Below are 17,693 nucleotides of genomic sequence, written 5' to 3' on the forward strand. Positions count from 1 at the left end.
ATACGGGCAAATTGTATTCTAATACGGTATGTACTCACTGCTTGACAGTTTTGTCCTTTAAATGATGATACATCTGCCGGGATGTATTCTATAAAAAAAAAACTTGTGCAACCAGAGACGAGAAACGAGAGATGGTATGTGTTATGGAGTTCATGCCTTCTTGGCAGTTGGCACCAACGTTCGCTAGATGCTTGTTTGGTCTCGGATGATCAAACAAAAGTGAGCGGCGTATTTGTTTAGGGCTTAGGCTGTTTAGGCACAAGCTAACCAAGGAGCAATGTATCATCCCCACGACCCACATGCAAGTCGTACTAGCGTACAATTCCGTCCACCAAATCAAATCCCCTCCCTAACCAGCCCTTTTTGACGGTTTGCTCAGCACAAAGCATGTCGATCGCCACGCACGCTAAAAGCCAGACCCCAAACCTCCAGGACCCAACCATGGTTTACATATAACCCCCATGCGCAGCACCCAAACACCAGTAACACTTGTTTTCGCATTTTCGTGGGCTGATCGAGAGCGCGTGCCATTGCGCCAATGGAGCCCTGCGCGTTCGTCCGCCTCACCGTGGACCAGCTCCTCCTGAAGCTCCCCTCCGTGCCGCGCCCCAACTCGGCAGCCGCCGGCGTGCATCCCTCCACCTCCCCTTGCTTCTGCACGCTCCACCTCCACGACCACCCTTCCTCCCTCTCCCGCACCGCCCCGCTGCCCCTCGCCTCCGCCTGCGCTGCTAACCGCGTCCCGGGCGCCGACCCCGTCGTGGCGCTCAGCCTCGACGCGGCCGCGGTGCAGAGGCTCTCGGCCCGCCCCGCGGAGCTCGTCGTGACCGTGCACGCGGGCCAGGCGGGGGGCAGCGCCGCGGCGGCCGGGTGCGGCATGATGGGCGCCGGGCGCGCGCTGGGGCGCGTGCGCGTGCCCGTCGACGTGGCGCGCGCCGCGGCGGGGGAGACCGTGGTGGCGCGGGACGGGTGGGTGGACGTCGGGAAGAAGCAGCAGAGCTCGGCGTCGGCGTCGCACGGGCGCGCGCAGATCCACATGGTGGTGCGCGCCGAGCCCGACCCGCGGTACGTGTTCCAGTTCGGGGGCGAGCCGGAGTGCGGGCCCGTGGTGTACCAGGTGCCCGGAGGAGGCGCCGGAGCCGGGCAGCGGCAGCCCGTGTTCACCTGCCGCTTCAGCGCCGGCCGGAGGGCAGACAGGACCAGGTTGGTGGTAGCTCTCTCTGGTTTGCATTTTGCAGTACAGCTACACGGTTACCATATGCAAGCTTGCATCCTTCGTTTAGTTGCTAAGCTACACGTTTTGATTCTAAGTGAGGGTACAAATAATTAGCATGTGTATAAATGGCAATGTGACAGTATGATATGCTGTCCCTTCCCTTAAAAAAAATGCTTGGCTGTGTGCATCGGAACAACGATGCAGTGGCCGGGAGAACCCCTTTTCAAAAAGAAAAAGAAAAATGCTGTGCCTGCTTCAGCTCATGCATCCTAACATCTCAAGACTCCAGGTTTTGTGAAGTTCCAAACCTGGCTATATATATATATATTTTTTTTTTTGCGAAGACAAACCTGGCTATATTCCCGTAGGGGTTTTACACCAACTCAATGAGAATTTTGCGAAGTTCAAAACTGAGATGTTCGCAAATGCTATACTTAAGAGCTGATATAGTTGATACCTATCGTAACGGGTTGACGGGTCAGATTCACCATATTCCGACCTGTACAGCAAGGTAGCACAGCTTAAGTGATGCGCACCTCTCCTCGTAGAAAAGTCGAAAAGAATTCTCCCTCTTTTCATATTATTTTTTCGGGGAACACTTTGCCTTTCTTTCGCCCTTCATTCTTTTCATTATTGGATGACAGCTCGTAGAACCATAATAGATACCACTATCATACAACGTATGGGTATTGGCATGATCACTTTATAAAAATAAATTGCAACACCCATTTGCACATTTGCAAGTAGCTAGGACTCTTTAATAATTCAGCGTGGCATGGGATGGGAGCCATGGGGCGTTGCTTGTTGTAACGAATTAAATTGGGTGGAGGGTTAAATAACATATCGAGAACACTAGCTAGTCTCAATCCAACTCACCGCTCACAAAAACATTAGAGAGTAAAACAACTCCAGAAAATGTTATCTTGTTTGCGATCTGACCAGCTGTCAATTTAGTTTCATGGATGATAACCTTCACTGTCAGCCGGCCAGCTCAGATCTCCGTCTACCTATGTGTTTATATACGTGTTCAAGTCTTCAAGGTAGCATAAGAAAGATGAATTTACTCGTAGGCAGGTAGCTAGGCTAGCAGTAGCCATGTAGGATTATTGTGGAACATCCAGCATGATCAGATTATTCAGATAGACAGGCACACCAACCGTGCATGTGGCGGACTTACCAACCTCATTAATTTGGTCCTGCCTACGCATTGCTGATCTGTAATAACCTCAGCTGGTTCAGAATCTTCCATGGATCATGTCCACTACGCTTAGTGTCCTTTTGTATTACTCACACTTGGCACCACGCCATTGCTGTTACCTAGTGGCCAGTAGTACTAGTAAGTTAAACTACCTCCCAAAACAATTGTCAGTGCTGCTTAATTACTAGCCATGCGCGTTAAAAAACAAAACTAACCACATGAATCTGTATTTTGACCAGATCTCTGACGTCGGAATCGTCCATGACCCGGAGCACCAGCCGGAGGCTGCGGTCCTGGCTGAGCACACTGCACGGCGGGGACGGAGGAGACGCGCGGGCGCGGCGGGAGCAGCGGAAAGGCTGGATGGTGACGATCCACGACCTGTCGGGCTCCCCAGTGGCGGCGGCGTCCATGGTGACCCCGTTTGTGCCGTCCCCGGGCTCCGGCCGCGTCTCCCGGGCCAACCCGGGGGCCTGGCTCATCCTCCAGCCCACGGGCGCCGGCCCGTCAAGCTGGAAGCCCTGGGCCCGGCTGGAGGCCTGGCGCGAGCGCGGGCCCATCGACGCGCTGGGCTACCGGCTCGAGCTGGTCTTTGATTCGGGCCCTGTCGAGTGCGCCGTCCCCATCGCCGAGTCGTCCATCAGCACCAAGCGCGGCGGCCAGTTCGTGATCGACCCGGCCACGTTCCCCGAGGGCGCCGCCGGCGCATCGTGGCCGTTCGCTGGTGGGTTCGTGATGGGGTCCACGGTGGAGGGCGAGGGGAAGGCGAGCCGGCCCACCGTGCAGGTCGGCGTGCAGCACGCGTCGTGCATGGGCGACGTGGCCGTGTTCGTCGCGCTCTCCGCTGCCGTCGATCTCTGTATGGACGCCTGCAAGCTCTTCTCGCAGAGGCTCAGGAAGGAGCTGTGCCAGGACCAAGACGACTAGTGGTATTATGGAAGTGATGGGTCAAGAATTTTAGTTCCTTCTTGTGGAAGTGATGGCCTGTGGCTGTTTCTTTTAGTCTAGGCTTGGTCGGATCACAAGAACACTGATCGAACGGGGTGCGTCTATTCTTTCATTACGATATTCTTTCGATTCTTTGTAGTATACGTCTATGTTCTTGTCAGCTCGTCTTGTTTGAAAAATTGAGTAGTGATTTTAGTTGCAACTTTATGTGTTACCCGTGTTTGTTCGATTCTGTCGGTGCCTGAACTGATCCGACACCAGGGCTCAAACACATCCCTTTTGTTCGTGGAGGGCGAGGGTGCTGTGTTGGCGATGCGGAACAACAAACGCACTGATGCACACGTAACGCAATGAGACACATGTGATTAATTTACTCAGGTTCGGACCGCCGAAGTCTAATACCCTATGTCCTATTTGTCAGGATGCTTTATGAAGTTTGGGTGTTTACACTGTCCCTGGGACGCTCAACCAGCTCCCGAGGGCTCCCTATGCTAGATCTATTTCCTACTCCTCTGGCTGAGATGAACTACTGGTTGTCTTCTCTCAGCAACTCCCTGTCTAACCTTCCTACACATCCCTTGGTCCTTATTTTATACTGCAAGGGGATACCACACATGGGCACTCTTTCTCGACGCGTGTCACGTGCCTTGACGGGCGGCACTGGCCGTCAGAGCTTCCCCTCCACGCGTCCCTCCTGCCTCTGGGTTGACAAGACCGATCGCGCCGTTTAATCCGCCTTGACCAGTCGGCGCGGGTCTTGTCTTGTCGAGGAACAGGGGAGATCCCCTACCTGCATGCGCTTGTCGTGGCGTGCCCTCCTCTGCAAAGCTGCTACTCGGGCGCTTACGGGATGCGCCACGTGTCACTTGCTTTCTGCACACACGCAAACTCCCTTCCCAGGGTCCAAGCCCCCCAGGTGGGCTCATTAGTTTCGCGGGGGTCAAACCCCCAGGTTCTCCTCCTGGCCCTGCCGGGGCTACTCACCTAGCGAGTTCTGGGTGGACCCCCGGATCGGAAGATACGGTGGCCACGGAAGGGGCAATTGGTGCCACGTGCTCATGCAACGCACCCTTCCGCAGCTTTGGGCCCGGGAGGCCACCAGGTTTTCATTACATTTTCTCTTGTACATTATCGCGCCTCCGGGGCCTAATCTTGCCTTCGGGGGAGCTCCGGATTCCCCGCCACAATGACGGCGAGAAGTGAGTTCCTGGTAGCTGACCGTCGGCTTCCTCTCGCTGCACCGCGGCGGGGAACTCGAGGGTCCGCAGTAGTTCTCTTGAGTGGTTTGTAATGTTTCCCATCCATGGAGGGAGTCGTCGGGTTCACTGCAGCGTCAGCACGCCACCGTCTCAGCTGGTGGCGGTGCTGCTGCCGCCGTGCCTCTGGAAAATCACTCGCTTCTTGCCTGTGCCATTCAACTTGGTCGGGGAAGGCTTTATATAGCCTCGTCCCGGCACCGAAGTTTGGCCCCTTTCTGGCTTTTGGGCACGTATCATTACTGTGCAGTCATTTCCCCGCTTCACGGCCCAGGACTTGTGCCACCACCCACGCGTTAGTGCCAATTGGCACCTCAGGTGCCACGGGCACAACAGATTCAATTGGCATGTTCAATCATGTTGATGAATATTCAGAAACAGTTAGCAAAACAGGAAGTCGTAATTCTGGGATAAGATTATGGCTTGATTAATACGGAGAACTCCACTATTTACGTGAAGTACATCATATATGTAGGGGCTTCGCCTCGAACCTCCACCTTTGTTCAGACAGCGCAGTAATTCCTGGTATAAAAGCAACTCTAGCAGATCCTGTAAACGGCAATCCAAACTACCTTTTCAGTTTTGGGCAAAAAAAAAGAGGCCAGACCAGGTACCGGAAACAGCCCGGGAACCAAAAACCTAATTCGGTTCCCTGAATCGGCCTGTTTTCACGCCCTATATGTAGCGCTTGCTAGGTTTTCTTATCCAGCGACGTGAGCACCGGACCACCGAAGAATGCAACGTTTCAACAGCTTCGGCTTGGTGGGGCGCCTCGGACGTGGAGGCGGTCCGTCTGGCGCATTCGGCGGCCGGAGAGTGAGGAAGCTCGCCGGGCACGCGTGCGCTCCGAGGGGCCTTGACCGCTCCTTGCCGGATATCCTCGCCCGACAAGCGAAGGCCAAGGCCATCCAGGAAGCGTGTGCATGCCGCGCAAGGGAGGCGGAGGTCGGCATGGAGAGCTCCTCCTCTGCTTCTCGCCACCGCGCTCGGAAGGAGGCCGAGGCGGAGAGGTCCGCCTTCGCTTCCCACCGCCGCATCCCAAAGGCCATCCCGGAGGCCGTGGAGGCGTCGTACGACGAGTGGCGGCGTACGAGGAGGCGAGACTCGCGTCGGAGCAAACGGCAGAAGAAGGCGCGGGTTAGAGGGAGGCGGAGTTCGAGAAAGACTTCGTCGAGGCCATCCATCGCTCTCGGGCCGACTGATAATCTTCCTCGCCGAGGACGCGGCGGCGCTAGCTCCGGCGACTATTAGGTTTAAATCCATGTTTGTTTTAGGTCAAATGTATGAACTTTTTATTTGTCGGATGAACTACTGGGAGGAACTTGCTATCTGTCCGAACTACTTGACACGCGAATGTTTGTTTTGAAAAGTTCGGATTAGTTCGGTTTCTGTTCTGCCCGGCGTTCTTCTAAACTGAATAATGAAATTCAGTTGATCCGAACCGGCTAGTTCGGATTGGCCGGGTTTGGAATATGCTAGAGTTGCTCTAAATAAATTCCTGAACATATCAATATACAAAACTTCTTTCTGTAATCTAGTTAGGGCATCTCCGGTGTTTATTTTACAACTGGTTATAAGCTGGGTCCACCACATATGTTATAACAAACTATAAACTCCACAATGCTCAAGATCCACTTTTGTGTTCAAGATGGGACCATCTCTAGAATTTTTAGAGATATGATCCACATGTCATACAATAGTACAAAGCTCATCTTTATATTTTATTTTCTTACTACCTATCCATGGTGCTATGAGTGTTACTTGAAGAAAAATCCTTATTACATACTCCCACAATGTATAAGACTCAATACACACTCCCATAATGTATAAGACTCAACCTTAAGACGTAGAAAAGTCCATAAGACCCATATTTTTGCCACATTGGAGACGACCTATACGCCCTGATTGGTACTCCGTATTACATAGTCCCCCAAAGGAATTGCGGCAAGTGATCAACAAGAAAGTCCATTTACAGAATACGGATACAAGGGTTTGCAACACCGAAAACATCTGGGGCGTGCATGGGCGAGAGACCCATCTCGTGCACATCGCAATCAGTCATCCGTTCTATCGCTACATCTTTTCCCTTCCCGTCTATCCCCCAGAATCATATAGCCGAGAAGGTTAATAGACGGCAGGGCATGTTGATTCATGACCTGTACTATCATTTAACTAAGAAAGAATGTGCCCATTACATGACAACGGATTCCAGTCCTGTCAAGTCAGGCTGCCAGCGAGCACAGCAGATGCTTTCGTTACCGCCCGGGCGACCCTGTGAATCTCGTGCTGCACCTGTTTCCAGGACGCTGCAGTATTGGTGCTCCTCGTGGTGGCTATGGCATTGGCTATGCCAGGGTAGTACGCGGTATCCCAATCGTTCTGTGCTGAAGGTCCACAAATCTGCGAGAGGTGACAGTCCCAAACATCCGCTTGAGATCACGACAATAAAAGACACTGCATGAATCCCAGAGAAGAGTGTGGATGGCTGTTCACTGACCAGATGTTTGTACCATGATTGCTTGAAGAGGCCTTCCCTGTTAGTGAAGGCTCGTTCTGCCTGCATAAGCCGGTCGTTGAGCCCTCGGATCTTCAGCCAATTCCTGCCCAGCTGCTTGCTCGACAGTTCCCTTTGAATATCCTGGATTAAAAACGGTTTCCTCGGTCATCATGAAGAGTTGAAAAGCTAGAGTGCAAGACACATTGAGTGAGCAGCAATTGTGAAGAAACGAAGTTACCTTTCTTTCATTGTTCACTTTGGTTGCTGCCCTTTTCAGAGCTCCTATTGAGCTGTACAATGGGGAACAACTGAGAGACGTCCCCCTGATATCGTGCTCTACTGCTTTTGTGTATGCCTGACATAAAGGAAGGAAATTACAAGTTCACAAGGCTTTCAGTGTTTCCTCTCTTGTAATCAGTAGACAGTGTTACCTCAAGCTCGACTGTGTAGGACATGTAATCGAATGGTATGATATCTTCATCAGCAAGCCTCAAAGCCATAATTCCCCAGATGCTAGCAGCTGTAGGATGACAATGTTGGTTAGCATGCAGCAGTGATTAGTGCCGCTACTAACACAACACGCAAGAAGAATAGGGAGCAGCACCTGCAACATGCCTACGGAACCCCAGGATCTGCAAACTTTTCCATCCATATAAAGTCATCATACAAAGAGTGGTAAACCGGATATCCTGGCCCTGTCAAAGTACAAGGAGCTCCATTAGAAATACAGGACTGTTCGAATTAATAACATGAAGTGCCTTACCTTCTCCAAATACCATGCCAGTTGATGGAATACCAACATGTTCAACGAATGCTGTGTGATCTGATAACTGTAATAAAGGAACAGGTGAACAAAGGAATGATGACTCCAATGGTCGGCTCCCGCGGGAGGGCGACCTCGCCCCCGCCGCCGGTGCCCGGCCTCGCCCCCGCTGGCGGTGCCACCCCAACGGCCTGGGCGGCTCCTCTATCTGCGCCCGTCGATGCCGCTGCCGCCTCGACGTCCACTGTGCGAACTGCCTCTCCGTTGCTCCCTGCGGACGACTATGCGGTGTCCACTGTCGCCCTGCCTGCGATGGTGCCTTCCGGCCCGGCCTCCGTTGCCGAGGAATTCTGGCTCAATGCTGCTCGGGATCTGCAGGTTGCTTTTGACTTCCTCACGCCTCCTTCACGCCGCCCTGCTGTGGTGCCCTCGTCCGCGTCGTCCTTCATCGACTGCTTTGGTGATCTTTGCCGTGCCGGCTACTCCGAGGCGGAGGCTTTCCAGTCTGTCTGTCTGGAGGATGCCTCGCGCCGTGCTGCCGGGGTCTCCACGGTGCTGCAATTGGCCTCTTTTCTCCAGAAGTTCCCGGAGTTCCTTCTGCAGCACTCCCTTCCCGGGCCTCCTCCTGGATCACCGGCCTCGCCCACGACCCCGTGCTTCAACGACATCGTCGCGGGTCAACGTTTTGCGCGCTCGATCTTCTCATCTCACCGGCAGCCTGTTCACCCTTTGTCCGCTGAGGCTGCCTTCCTCATGGTGGTTTCCTTTGGCCGTGCTGACTTCAAGCTGGACGTGCAGTCGGTGGAGAGGGCTCTAGATGCTGTGCTTGGGGCAAGTGGTGCTCTTCTCCAGGTCGGTAGGCTGGCCGACCGTGTCTTCCGCTTCGCGGTTAGAGTCACTGGTTTCTAATCGCAATGGATTTTTGTTTTCTTTGGCTTTTCCATTCGCTTCGTTCAACCCTGATCTGGATAGATAGCTCATAAACTTACTTACTTTGTTATGCTTTTCCACTGGTTACTTTTTTTTAACATACACCGTCTGAGATGAGTTATCAGGATCTTGAACCTTCAGGATTTGCACAAGGAACACTTGCACATCTTAATAAGGAGAATGGCATAAGCATGAAAATTATCTCACATAGGTGCTTCCATGTCGAGATACAGATTGCTGACCACTATGATTATGACGTGACAACAAAATAAGTAAACTAAAATGTCGGTGGCTATCAGTTTCAGAAGAACTCAGGAAAGATACACATACCAATTTTATTGTTCCCAGGAGTAGCTCATCAAGTTGCGGAGTTGTAGATGCTTGGAATACAGGACCAACTACTGAAACATCAACATTAAGATATGCAATAGCTCTCAAAGAGAGCATCTCCCTGTTTTCTTCAACCCATTCAGTTGATCCTATCTGCATAACCGTAAATGATAATCGGCATTACAGATGCCCCTAAGCTGCCTATGTATATACGGATGGACATGGTACCACGGTACAGAGAGAGAAAGAGATGTACCAACCCATACTCTTCCGCATCCCAGTTACACAAAATGATGGTCCTGCGAGGTCTCCATCCTTGCTTTTGAAGAACCGAAAACCTTTGAGCTAACTGAATGGTCCACGCACAGGTAAAATTAATGTGTCAAGAAGCAAGCATGATCATGTTGTTTAAGATTTGTGCTGCTATGTCAATTCAAGTATATTATGGCACGGTGCACAGTTAAGTATATTATACTTCTGGATTGCTGAGATGGAATTTTGTTACCTCGATCATAGCTGCTGTTCCTCTGTTGGGGTCAGCGGCTCCAAACGTCCAGGCATCACGATGGTTGCCCAGGATAACATATCTGTACCACGAAAGGTAAAAATTGGTCAGCTCAGTCACATTCGAAGTAGTACTATAAAATAAATAAGATCATGGAAATCCAAGTTCAGGGTAGGTGTATGTAAGATTGGCACGTCTCTAAACCATTTTATTAAACCATGGCAATATTGTTATTTGTTTCATTTGACAACTAGTACGACGCAGCATCTAATTGTTTGCTTCCAATCAAACGGCCTAATTGAAAGGCGAGAAAAATGCTGTCGACTTTTGACTTTCAAGGGAAGTCTTGATGGCTTCATCAAACAGAAAGTTACAGATCAACTTAGTCAAAGTACTCACAAATCATAAATCAAGTACACCATGATAATTTCAGATTCGATATTATGAAGTTGGAGTCACTAAATAGGAGCAGATCAGGTGCTAGAAAGTGGTGTAGCTGGAGAACTTTCTGATAAGTAAAGTGGAGCCCAAAAGGATACGGTATGATCAGATATTTAGGGAGGTAGACAAGACTATAATTGGATGCAACAAGTAAGCAAAAAAATGGTTGTGTGCATCAGTCGATGCAGAGTCCGGGATCCTCCTTTTCCAAAAGAAAAAGAAAAACAAACAAACAAGCAAAGGTGACATGCTCTTGCCAGTATATCATAACTTACAGGCCCCGTTTTCAGAATTGTCACACTGACGAAATTAGCTACGAATAGCCCAAAAGCAGATTTCAAAATTCAGACTTACTTCCCTTCAAAAAAAAAAAACTCAAACATACGCAGAGATGCGTAATAGATCTGTGACAAGCTGAAGAGCCATTTTAAAAACCAAGGGTTGTACTTGATGCAGCATCAGAATTCAGAAAGAAACAGATACTGAGATACCTATCCGGCTCTTCCGCGCCTTCGGTCACTGCGAAGACATTCTCAATCCTTGCCATCGTATCATTCCCCTGCAGATCCAAAAGCAAAAGCACTAAGCAGTCAAACAATCAGTAAAGGAAGAGACAAAAGCGCCTTGAATTATCCGTACGGCGCAGGTCAGATTCAGAACGGCCGGTCCGGGGCCAAGGTGGTACACGGGACCGTCCTCCCGGCCCTGCCATTCCGCCGGCGCCACGGCCCCGCCTAGAACCCGGTGGATCTCCGTTGCGTCCCGCGCGGACACTGAAGCGCCGGGATGCCCGGCATGTCGTCGGTGCCCATGGCGCCCTCCACGCTCACGCGCTCGCACCCCTCCGACGACGCCCACATCGGCGTGGTCGGGTCACCCACGCCACTGAACAGGCTCCCAACCTGCACACCGGTTGGCGGCAACCAACGCGTGTTGGGGAACGACCCTTCCCCGGGGGCGCCGCCGTACTCCAGCGGGTCGGTGTACACCAGCGCGGCCGCGGCGCCCGCCTTGCGCGCGTTGCGGACGATGTATTCGCAGTGGATCCTCCCATAACGCGCGAGCGCCACCTTGCCCACGACGTCGACGCCGCGGGAGGCGAGGTAGGCGAAGTCTTCCTCGCGGCCGTAGTTGGCATAGACGGCCTCCGCGGACACCGACCCGGAGGCGGAGTAAGCGAAGAAGATCGGGATCACCTCCGCCGCCGGGCCCCGCGGAGAGGGAGAATGACTTGGTGCCGCGGCCGGGCCCCGCGGAGAGGGAGAGGGAACGGTGGACGGGGTAGGAGAGGAGGGCGGAGTAGGGCGTGATGTGAGCCGGGAAGGAGAGGGAAGAGAACGCGTGGAGGACATAGGCGGCGGTGAGGGAGTTGGCCTTGGTGCCCGACGTGGGGGTGAAGGGTGAGCGCGCGGAGGTGTAAGGCGGCGGTGTCGTTGGAGCCTAGGGAGAGGAAGAGGGAGACGTAGTTGGGGGGTGGATTCGGCGGGGAGCGGAGGAAGACTAAGAAGAAGAGAGCCACGGCGGCGGAAGGTAGGAGGCATCCTCGGCGACGGGGTTTTGTCGGCGGAGGCGGAGGGGGCAGCAGGGAAGTGGCGTCGAAGCGGGACATGGCGGGAGATCGTGGTGGTGTGAAACAGCGGCAAAGGAGAGCCGGAGTCGCAGGGGATAGTGCCGCTGATCGTGCGGCAACATCACGTGCGACGCTTGTCGCGCTGTAATGGCATCTGCAATCGCAACAGTGGAGCCACCGCTGACTCTTCGCGTCATGTAATCTTAGACCAAACGGTAGAATTCCTTGTGTTTTTAAATTGATTCTAGATATTTTGTTAACACTAAATGCGCGTAAAAAATCGACTCTTAGTCGATTCTTAAGAGTCTTTTATCTTTTTCTTCTGCATCATCAAATTTCAAATAATAGATAATCAAGAGTCAGTTTTTGCGGATGTCCTTAGGTTTTTCGACAAGGGTTGTTTGGTTCTGACTTCTGAGTCCAAATTTATCCCGTTAAAACCGGTTTTGCTATTTGGCGATTGAAAAATAACTATTTGCAAGTTTTTTCTTTAAGGAGTAACTATTTGTAAGTCGATCCGGAAATAAACGTTTCTGAAAAATGACCAGTAAAGATTTTGCTAACTAACATATCTTAAGTTTTGACAATATTTAGATGGTGTCTAAAATAAATCAATCTTCCTCCTATCTATACAAAGTGTCGCCCATTTTGTACTAAGTTAGAACAAATTTTGTACTATGTGGACGGCACTTTTTATGAATCGGAGGAGTGCCAAAATTTTGCTCATGGCCAAAACTTTAATGCTTATTTGGATGAGACTATGAGAGATGATTTTTTGACGTCTAAATTTTATTTTTCCAAAATTAATCAACTCATGGTCAACAAAAATGTGGCATTGGCTTGACATGTCCGTAGACAATTGACGAGCAACATGGATTTGATATGTTTCACTGGGCTACTTTGACTAATGGTTTTGATTTTTAATGTCTCCCTGGAGATGCTCTTATCACTAAAGACACCTTACTTAAGAGAAACTGGCCAAGTGACAAACATTGTACTTCTTATGCTCAAGATGAGACAGTTCAACACTTGTTCCGTGAATATCGGTTCTCGCGTCCCACATGGTCTATCATCTAGGTACGTTTGGAAACTGACTGTGTGGCATTGGCTCTAAGCTTAGGTCAAAAAAATGGTTTGGGAGTAGCGCTCTGTGTTATGGCTCCATGCCAAAATTGATACTTAGAGATAAAGTCATAACCACATGCATGTTATTAATAGAGTGAATTCCACTTTTTTTTTCTCTATTTGGCAATTTGTGACCGTGTTTACCCCATTCTAAAATTATACTTCCTCCGTCCAACAAAAGATGTCTCAACTTTGACTAGATACATTCAAATTTTGACAAACTTGAGATATCTTTTGTTGGACGGAGGGAGTACCACAATTTACCCCATATTTATAAATACTCCCTCCATTCCATAATTCTTGTCGAAACATTACATGTATCTAGGCGTTTTTTAGAAATAGATACAACCGTATTTGAATAAATTTGAGACAAGAATTATGAAACAGAGAGAGTACGTGACATTTTTAACCGATTTAACCAAATAGCCTAATGATTCTGATATGTTGGTTCTATTGTTCGGAGTGACGTGGTCGTTCCTAGCCAATTGGTTAAATTGGTTAGCCTAATTGGCCTAACTCAGGTGGTTGGTTCCTTGTGGTGGAACCAGCCCACCCAAGTTCAAGTTTCAGACTTGACATGGGTGCTCGCATTTTCCTGAATTTATTCCAGGGTTTAACCGGCGTTGTGCTTTCAGTGGGAGTGACGTACCTGTCTGAAAGCGAATCATGTGCCCCCGTATGGGTTTTGATGATTCATGACAAATTGGTTAAGGGACTAATGTGCAAATTGAGTGTTCCAGATGCTTAGTCCCATGGATGAAGAGTTCCAACCGGCGTTGGTAATCCCTCAAAATTGAAGATAGGAAGAAGGCTTGAAGCATCAAGGCTTACGGGTAGGTTAAGGATGTTTTCTAAAATTTCTGTGAAGAATTATCTTCACTTTGAGTATAGGACAAGCCGTACTATTAAGAGGGGTTCCAAGCGGTAAGCTGGTTGTGAAGAATTCATTTTCCTCATGCTCAACTTAGGATAAAAATGGTGTGTCTTCGTTCTGAAGAAAGTTGAGTCTAGGATGCTTCGAGATTCGCTGTCTTCATGTGTGAAGAAGAGCTCGAATGTTCCTGGATCAGTTTCTTCATATTGAAGACTTGCTTTGTTCTCAAAAGGAGTTTGAATTCAAAAATGTTTGAAAAAACGTGGTGTTGCTTTTTGGTCTGACCAGTCAAACTAGTTGTTACAATGACCGTTGGCACTTGAAGAAAAATGTCTTCGGTGGAACACGGAGACGATAGGTGTCTCGAGACCGGTGGTGTTTCAATTCTTCAGTGGGGTCCAACTGTCGGTAACAGCTAGTTTTTTCGGCCCGGTGTAACATCCCAAAATTTCAAATTCTAACATGTGCATTTCACTTACGAGCATCATACCACATTGCATGTTTGAATTCAAATTTGAATCTCAAAAAGGTTTTAAAAGATTTTGTTTCAATTTAAACTCTAGGGTTTACACCCATTTGAGCTTTGGATCTTCAAACCAATAGGGTTTATTTATAAAAGGGATTTATTGCATAAATAAGCTATCTCATAATTTTTGGATAATTATCTGTAGTTGGAAAAGTATTTTATTTAAATAGTTATATAGCCCTAAAGGCATTTATCGGGAAAATGTATTTTTATATATTTTATTTTGAGGGGAAACTATTCCCAAAAGTTGTATCATGATAAAACATAATTTTACAAATTTTCTGCAATTTATTTGGACCAATTTGGAGTTCAAAATCAAAAGATATCAAAGAAATAAAAAAAAGGGAAAAAGAAAAGGCCAAAAGAAAAAAAAAAGAAGAAAACCGGACCGGACCGGTCGTTTTGGGCCGAACCGGCCCACTCCCGATCGTGCCCGAGCCGAACCAAGCCAGCACGGTCCGCGCGCGCGCGCCCGCAGCCACTGACAGATGGGGCCCACCTGTCAGGGCCTTCGTCCTCGTTAGGAAAGCGCCGCCCGCGCCGCCGCTGAATCCGCGCCGAATTCCGCGCGCGCCATCCCCGCGCCCGCCGTTCCCGACCTTTCCGAAGTGCCCCGACCGCGTCCCTTTAAAGCCAGCGTGCCCCGCATCCTTTTCCCTCTCTGCTCGCCCCGTCTCCTCGCGCCCACGCTGCCGGATTTCACTGCCGAAGAGCTCCGCCGCCGCTGCCGTTCTCGCGCCGCGCCGACCTCACCGATGAGCCATTCCGCCCGCATCTTCAAATTTCTAGAGCGCCTCGACCTTGCGCTTCTTTTGACACGCGTGGTTTCGTTTATGGTGCCCCCTAGCCGCCGGAACCGCGCCGCCCGTCGCTCGCCGGCGCTTCGCCGCTCGCCGCCGTCTTCGCGCCGTCCCCGAGCGTCGCCAACCGCGTCCCCGACCCCGCCTCGACGCGCCGCTCCGTCCCCGCGCTTCCCCGCGCCGCCGGCTTTGCCAGAGATGCCGCTCGCCGGAACCCTAGGTTCTCGGAGGTGAGCTCGATTCAATCTCATTCGTCCATTTTTGATCTATGGCTCAGATTAGATCGGGTTAATTCCTTTTAACCGAACCGGTACGGACCAATGAGAAGCCGCCACGTATCACTGCTTAAATAAAAACGAGAATAAAATTTTAATCCCGGATTTGATTTAAATGGCACTTTTGCAAAAAAGCCCCTGTAACTTCAAATGATCATATCTTTTAATCTGTTTGGCCAAATTTGATGATCCACACCTTTTTGGAATCCTTAGTAAATGTAAAATCTTTTGGAACTTCCCAATTTCAAATTTGAATATTTTAATCACAGTCAATTTACCAGAATAGAGTTTAATGCCATTTAAATCATAACTAATTATTTAGAAATCCTTCTTAATTGAAACCAGTGCCCAAAATTTTGTTTTATTATCCTCTGTCCATTGGGAAAGAGAAATAAATATTTTGAATATAATTATTTGGATGATGCCAATAAAACCTTATTTACGGTTTTAATAAATTGTCTTTGCCTTTTTGTTAAAACCCTAATGCATTTGTTTTAATTACTAATGCTTACGATCAGTTGAGTACCGAAGTAAAATAAACCCAATCATGTCACATGTTTGCATTGAATCATAGCATACATTCTTTTGTCATGATTGAATTGTGTGTGTTTATGTGTGTGTATATTGTTTGCTTCGTATAGTTTTCTCGGAGAGCGAAGCTTGTGATTGTGACGAGTGTTTGAACTCCAACTGCTACCAAGGCAAGTTCACTTTGATCATATCCTATTACTGTATATTTTTTTAAAATATTTATGCATTAGATTTGTTTGTAGAAATGCATTGACAGGATTATTACTCGTACTTATGCTAGCTAAGATTTACCTATTAGCTATAGGATTACATTTGCCATGAATCCTCCACCAATAGCCATCGTGATTAGTATTGCTTACCCATGCTATGTTACTAAACGTGGGAGGGAAATCTCAATCACTGTGAAATGATGATGTGGAGTGATTTTGGAAACTTGGCAAAAACAACCCTAATGAACCATCCTGGGTGGACTGCTTTGAGATTTTGACATGTTATACGACGTCAGGTCCATTTTTATGGGTCCCTCTGAGTCGAGTCTCCGTGGATTCGGAGATGGATCGTCCATGGACGTCTCTTCCGTGGATTCGGGGAGCGCTTGCGTCGCAAATGTGGAATGCCACCTGGGGTATCAGAGACTGGACTAGTTTCATGTTTAGTAGCTTCCAATACAACCACATGGTAATATGAGCTCTGCCTAGATGGAGTAAGAAATGTTTACCCAGATCCGAGGGATTGTACTGAGGTAATTGTGTAGGTGGGAGCGCGGGTCCTTCAGGTGGTCTGGATGAACATGTTCTGAAAATTCTTGAAGTCGATGCCGTTGCTACTCCACCCAGAGGACAGCAAGGGATTAACACATCGATTTCTTGTGGGGAATGTGTACAACCTCTCGAGAGTGTCAAACTAAGTACTTAGCCGTGTCCCCGGTTACGGACAATCATGAGCAACTAGATATTGGGGCTGTAAGGAAGGTCTCACTCATTCCAATTTCTTAAATAAAATGAATGGTTTGAACTTGGGTTTAGGAGTATTGATGTTTCTACTCTATGTCCTTAGATTAATAGGAGCATCGGTGTTTCTACCCGGTGTCCATTAGTTAACAATAATGTAACCTTCAATTGTAGTAGGATAAACTATGTTTTGCTACCACGCCATAAAGCCTGAACCCCACTATACCTCAATTGCGTATACTTGGTAAGATCTGATATAACTTCCAGGTGAAATTGCCAATACATTCAATGTATTGACCACGTAGTGGTTGCAATTAACAATGCAGGTGAATCTGACGAAGAGTGAGGTTCGTCGATGTTCTTTGGGTCATGTACCTACATTCCAACATGCTCTCTCCTCTGGAAGTAGTTGAGGCCCACTTGCTCCACTTTTACCGCTGCTGTTTATGAAACAATATTTTGGTTATTCTGGAACTCTATTTGTTATGCTGACCCAAGGGGTTATGTAAGTTTGTAAGTACTATTAAGTTCTGGATGATACGATGTAATAAAGTACTTTCGACCTTTGTATCTTAGTATTACATTTTGAAACTGTGTGTGCTAGTGAATCGATCTAGGTACTAGTACGGTAAGCACAGAGATCGAACCCTTGTAAGGGAGCGGTCGCTTCACCCGGCTATATAAGCGGCCGACCCCCTCTACCATTCGGTGGAGATCTCGAAAACGATTTTGTGAAGAAAAATCTTAGAACTAAGCTAAGCTGCAGAAAATGATTTCTCCCTCCTAGCCGAACATTGAAGAACTTGTTACTCTTGGTGTTTGGCAGTACCTAGACGGCTAGGCGTCGTTGAAGAGCAATCAAAGTGTGATTTGCGTCAAACAGTCTATGAAGGCCTGAAGATCGCCTCTGCGAAGAAAGATCTATCACGAGTAACTGGGCGAGACTTTGGTCTTAACT

General features: G+C 49.0%; 1 protein-coding gene and 1 pseudogene across 1 annotated transcript; one reads left to right on the plus strand and one right to left on the minus strand.

Moving 5' to 3' along the window:
• Positions 1 to 292: 292 nt before the first annotated feature.
• On the plus strand, positions 293 to 3,576 carry LOC100822437. Its single transcript, XM_010233985.3, has 2 exons — positions 293 to 1,203; positions 2,654 to 3,576. The coding sequence occupies exons 1-2, from the start codon at positions 539 to 541 to the stop codon at positions 3,339 to 3,341; spliced, it is 1,353 nt and encodes a 450-aa protein (XP_010232287.1). The 5' UTR covers positions 293 to 538; the 3' UTR covers positions 3,342 to 3,576.
• A 2,739-nt stretch (positions 3,577 to 6,315) lies between these two features.
• On the minus strand, positions 6,316 to 11,780 carry LOC100844364 (annotated as a pseudogene).
• Between the last annotated feature and the right edge of the window lie 5,913 nt (positions 11,781 to 17,693).

This window comes from Brachypodium distachyon, chromosome 2 (assembly GCF_000005505.3).
Source record: "Brachypodium distachyon strain Bd21 chromosome 2, Brachypodium_distachyon_v3.0, whole genome shotgun sequence".
Classification (NCBI taxonomy): domain Eukaryota; kingdom Viridiplantae; phylum Streptophyta; class Magnoliopsida; order Poales; family Poaceae; genus Brachypodium; species Brachypodium distachyon.

Bases quoted from the DNA above. Each gene is read 5' to 3' on its own strand.
- LOC100822437 (XM_010233985.3), top strand. From the start codon at position 539: ATGGAGCCCTGCGCGTTCGTCCGCCTCACCGTGGACCAGCTCCTCCTG. The intron at 1,204-2,653 runs GTTGGTGGTAGC...TATTTTGACCAG, and splicing joins CGGAGGGCAGACAGGACCAG to ATCTCTGACGTCGGAATCGT.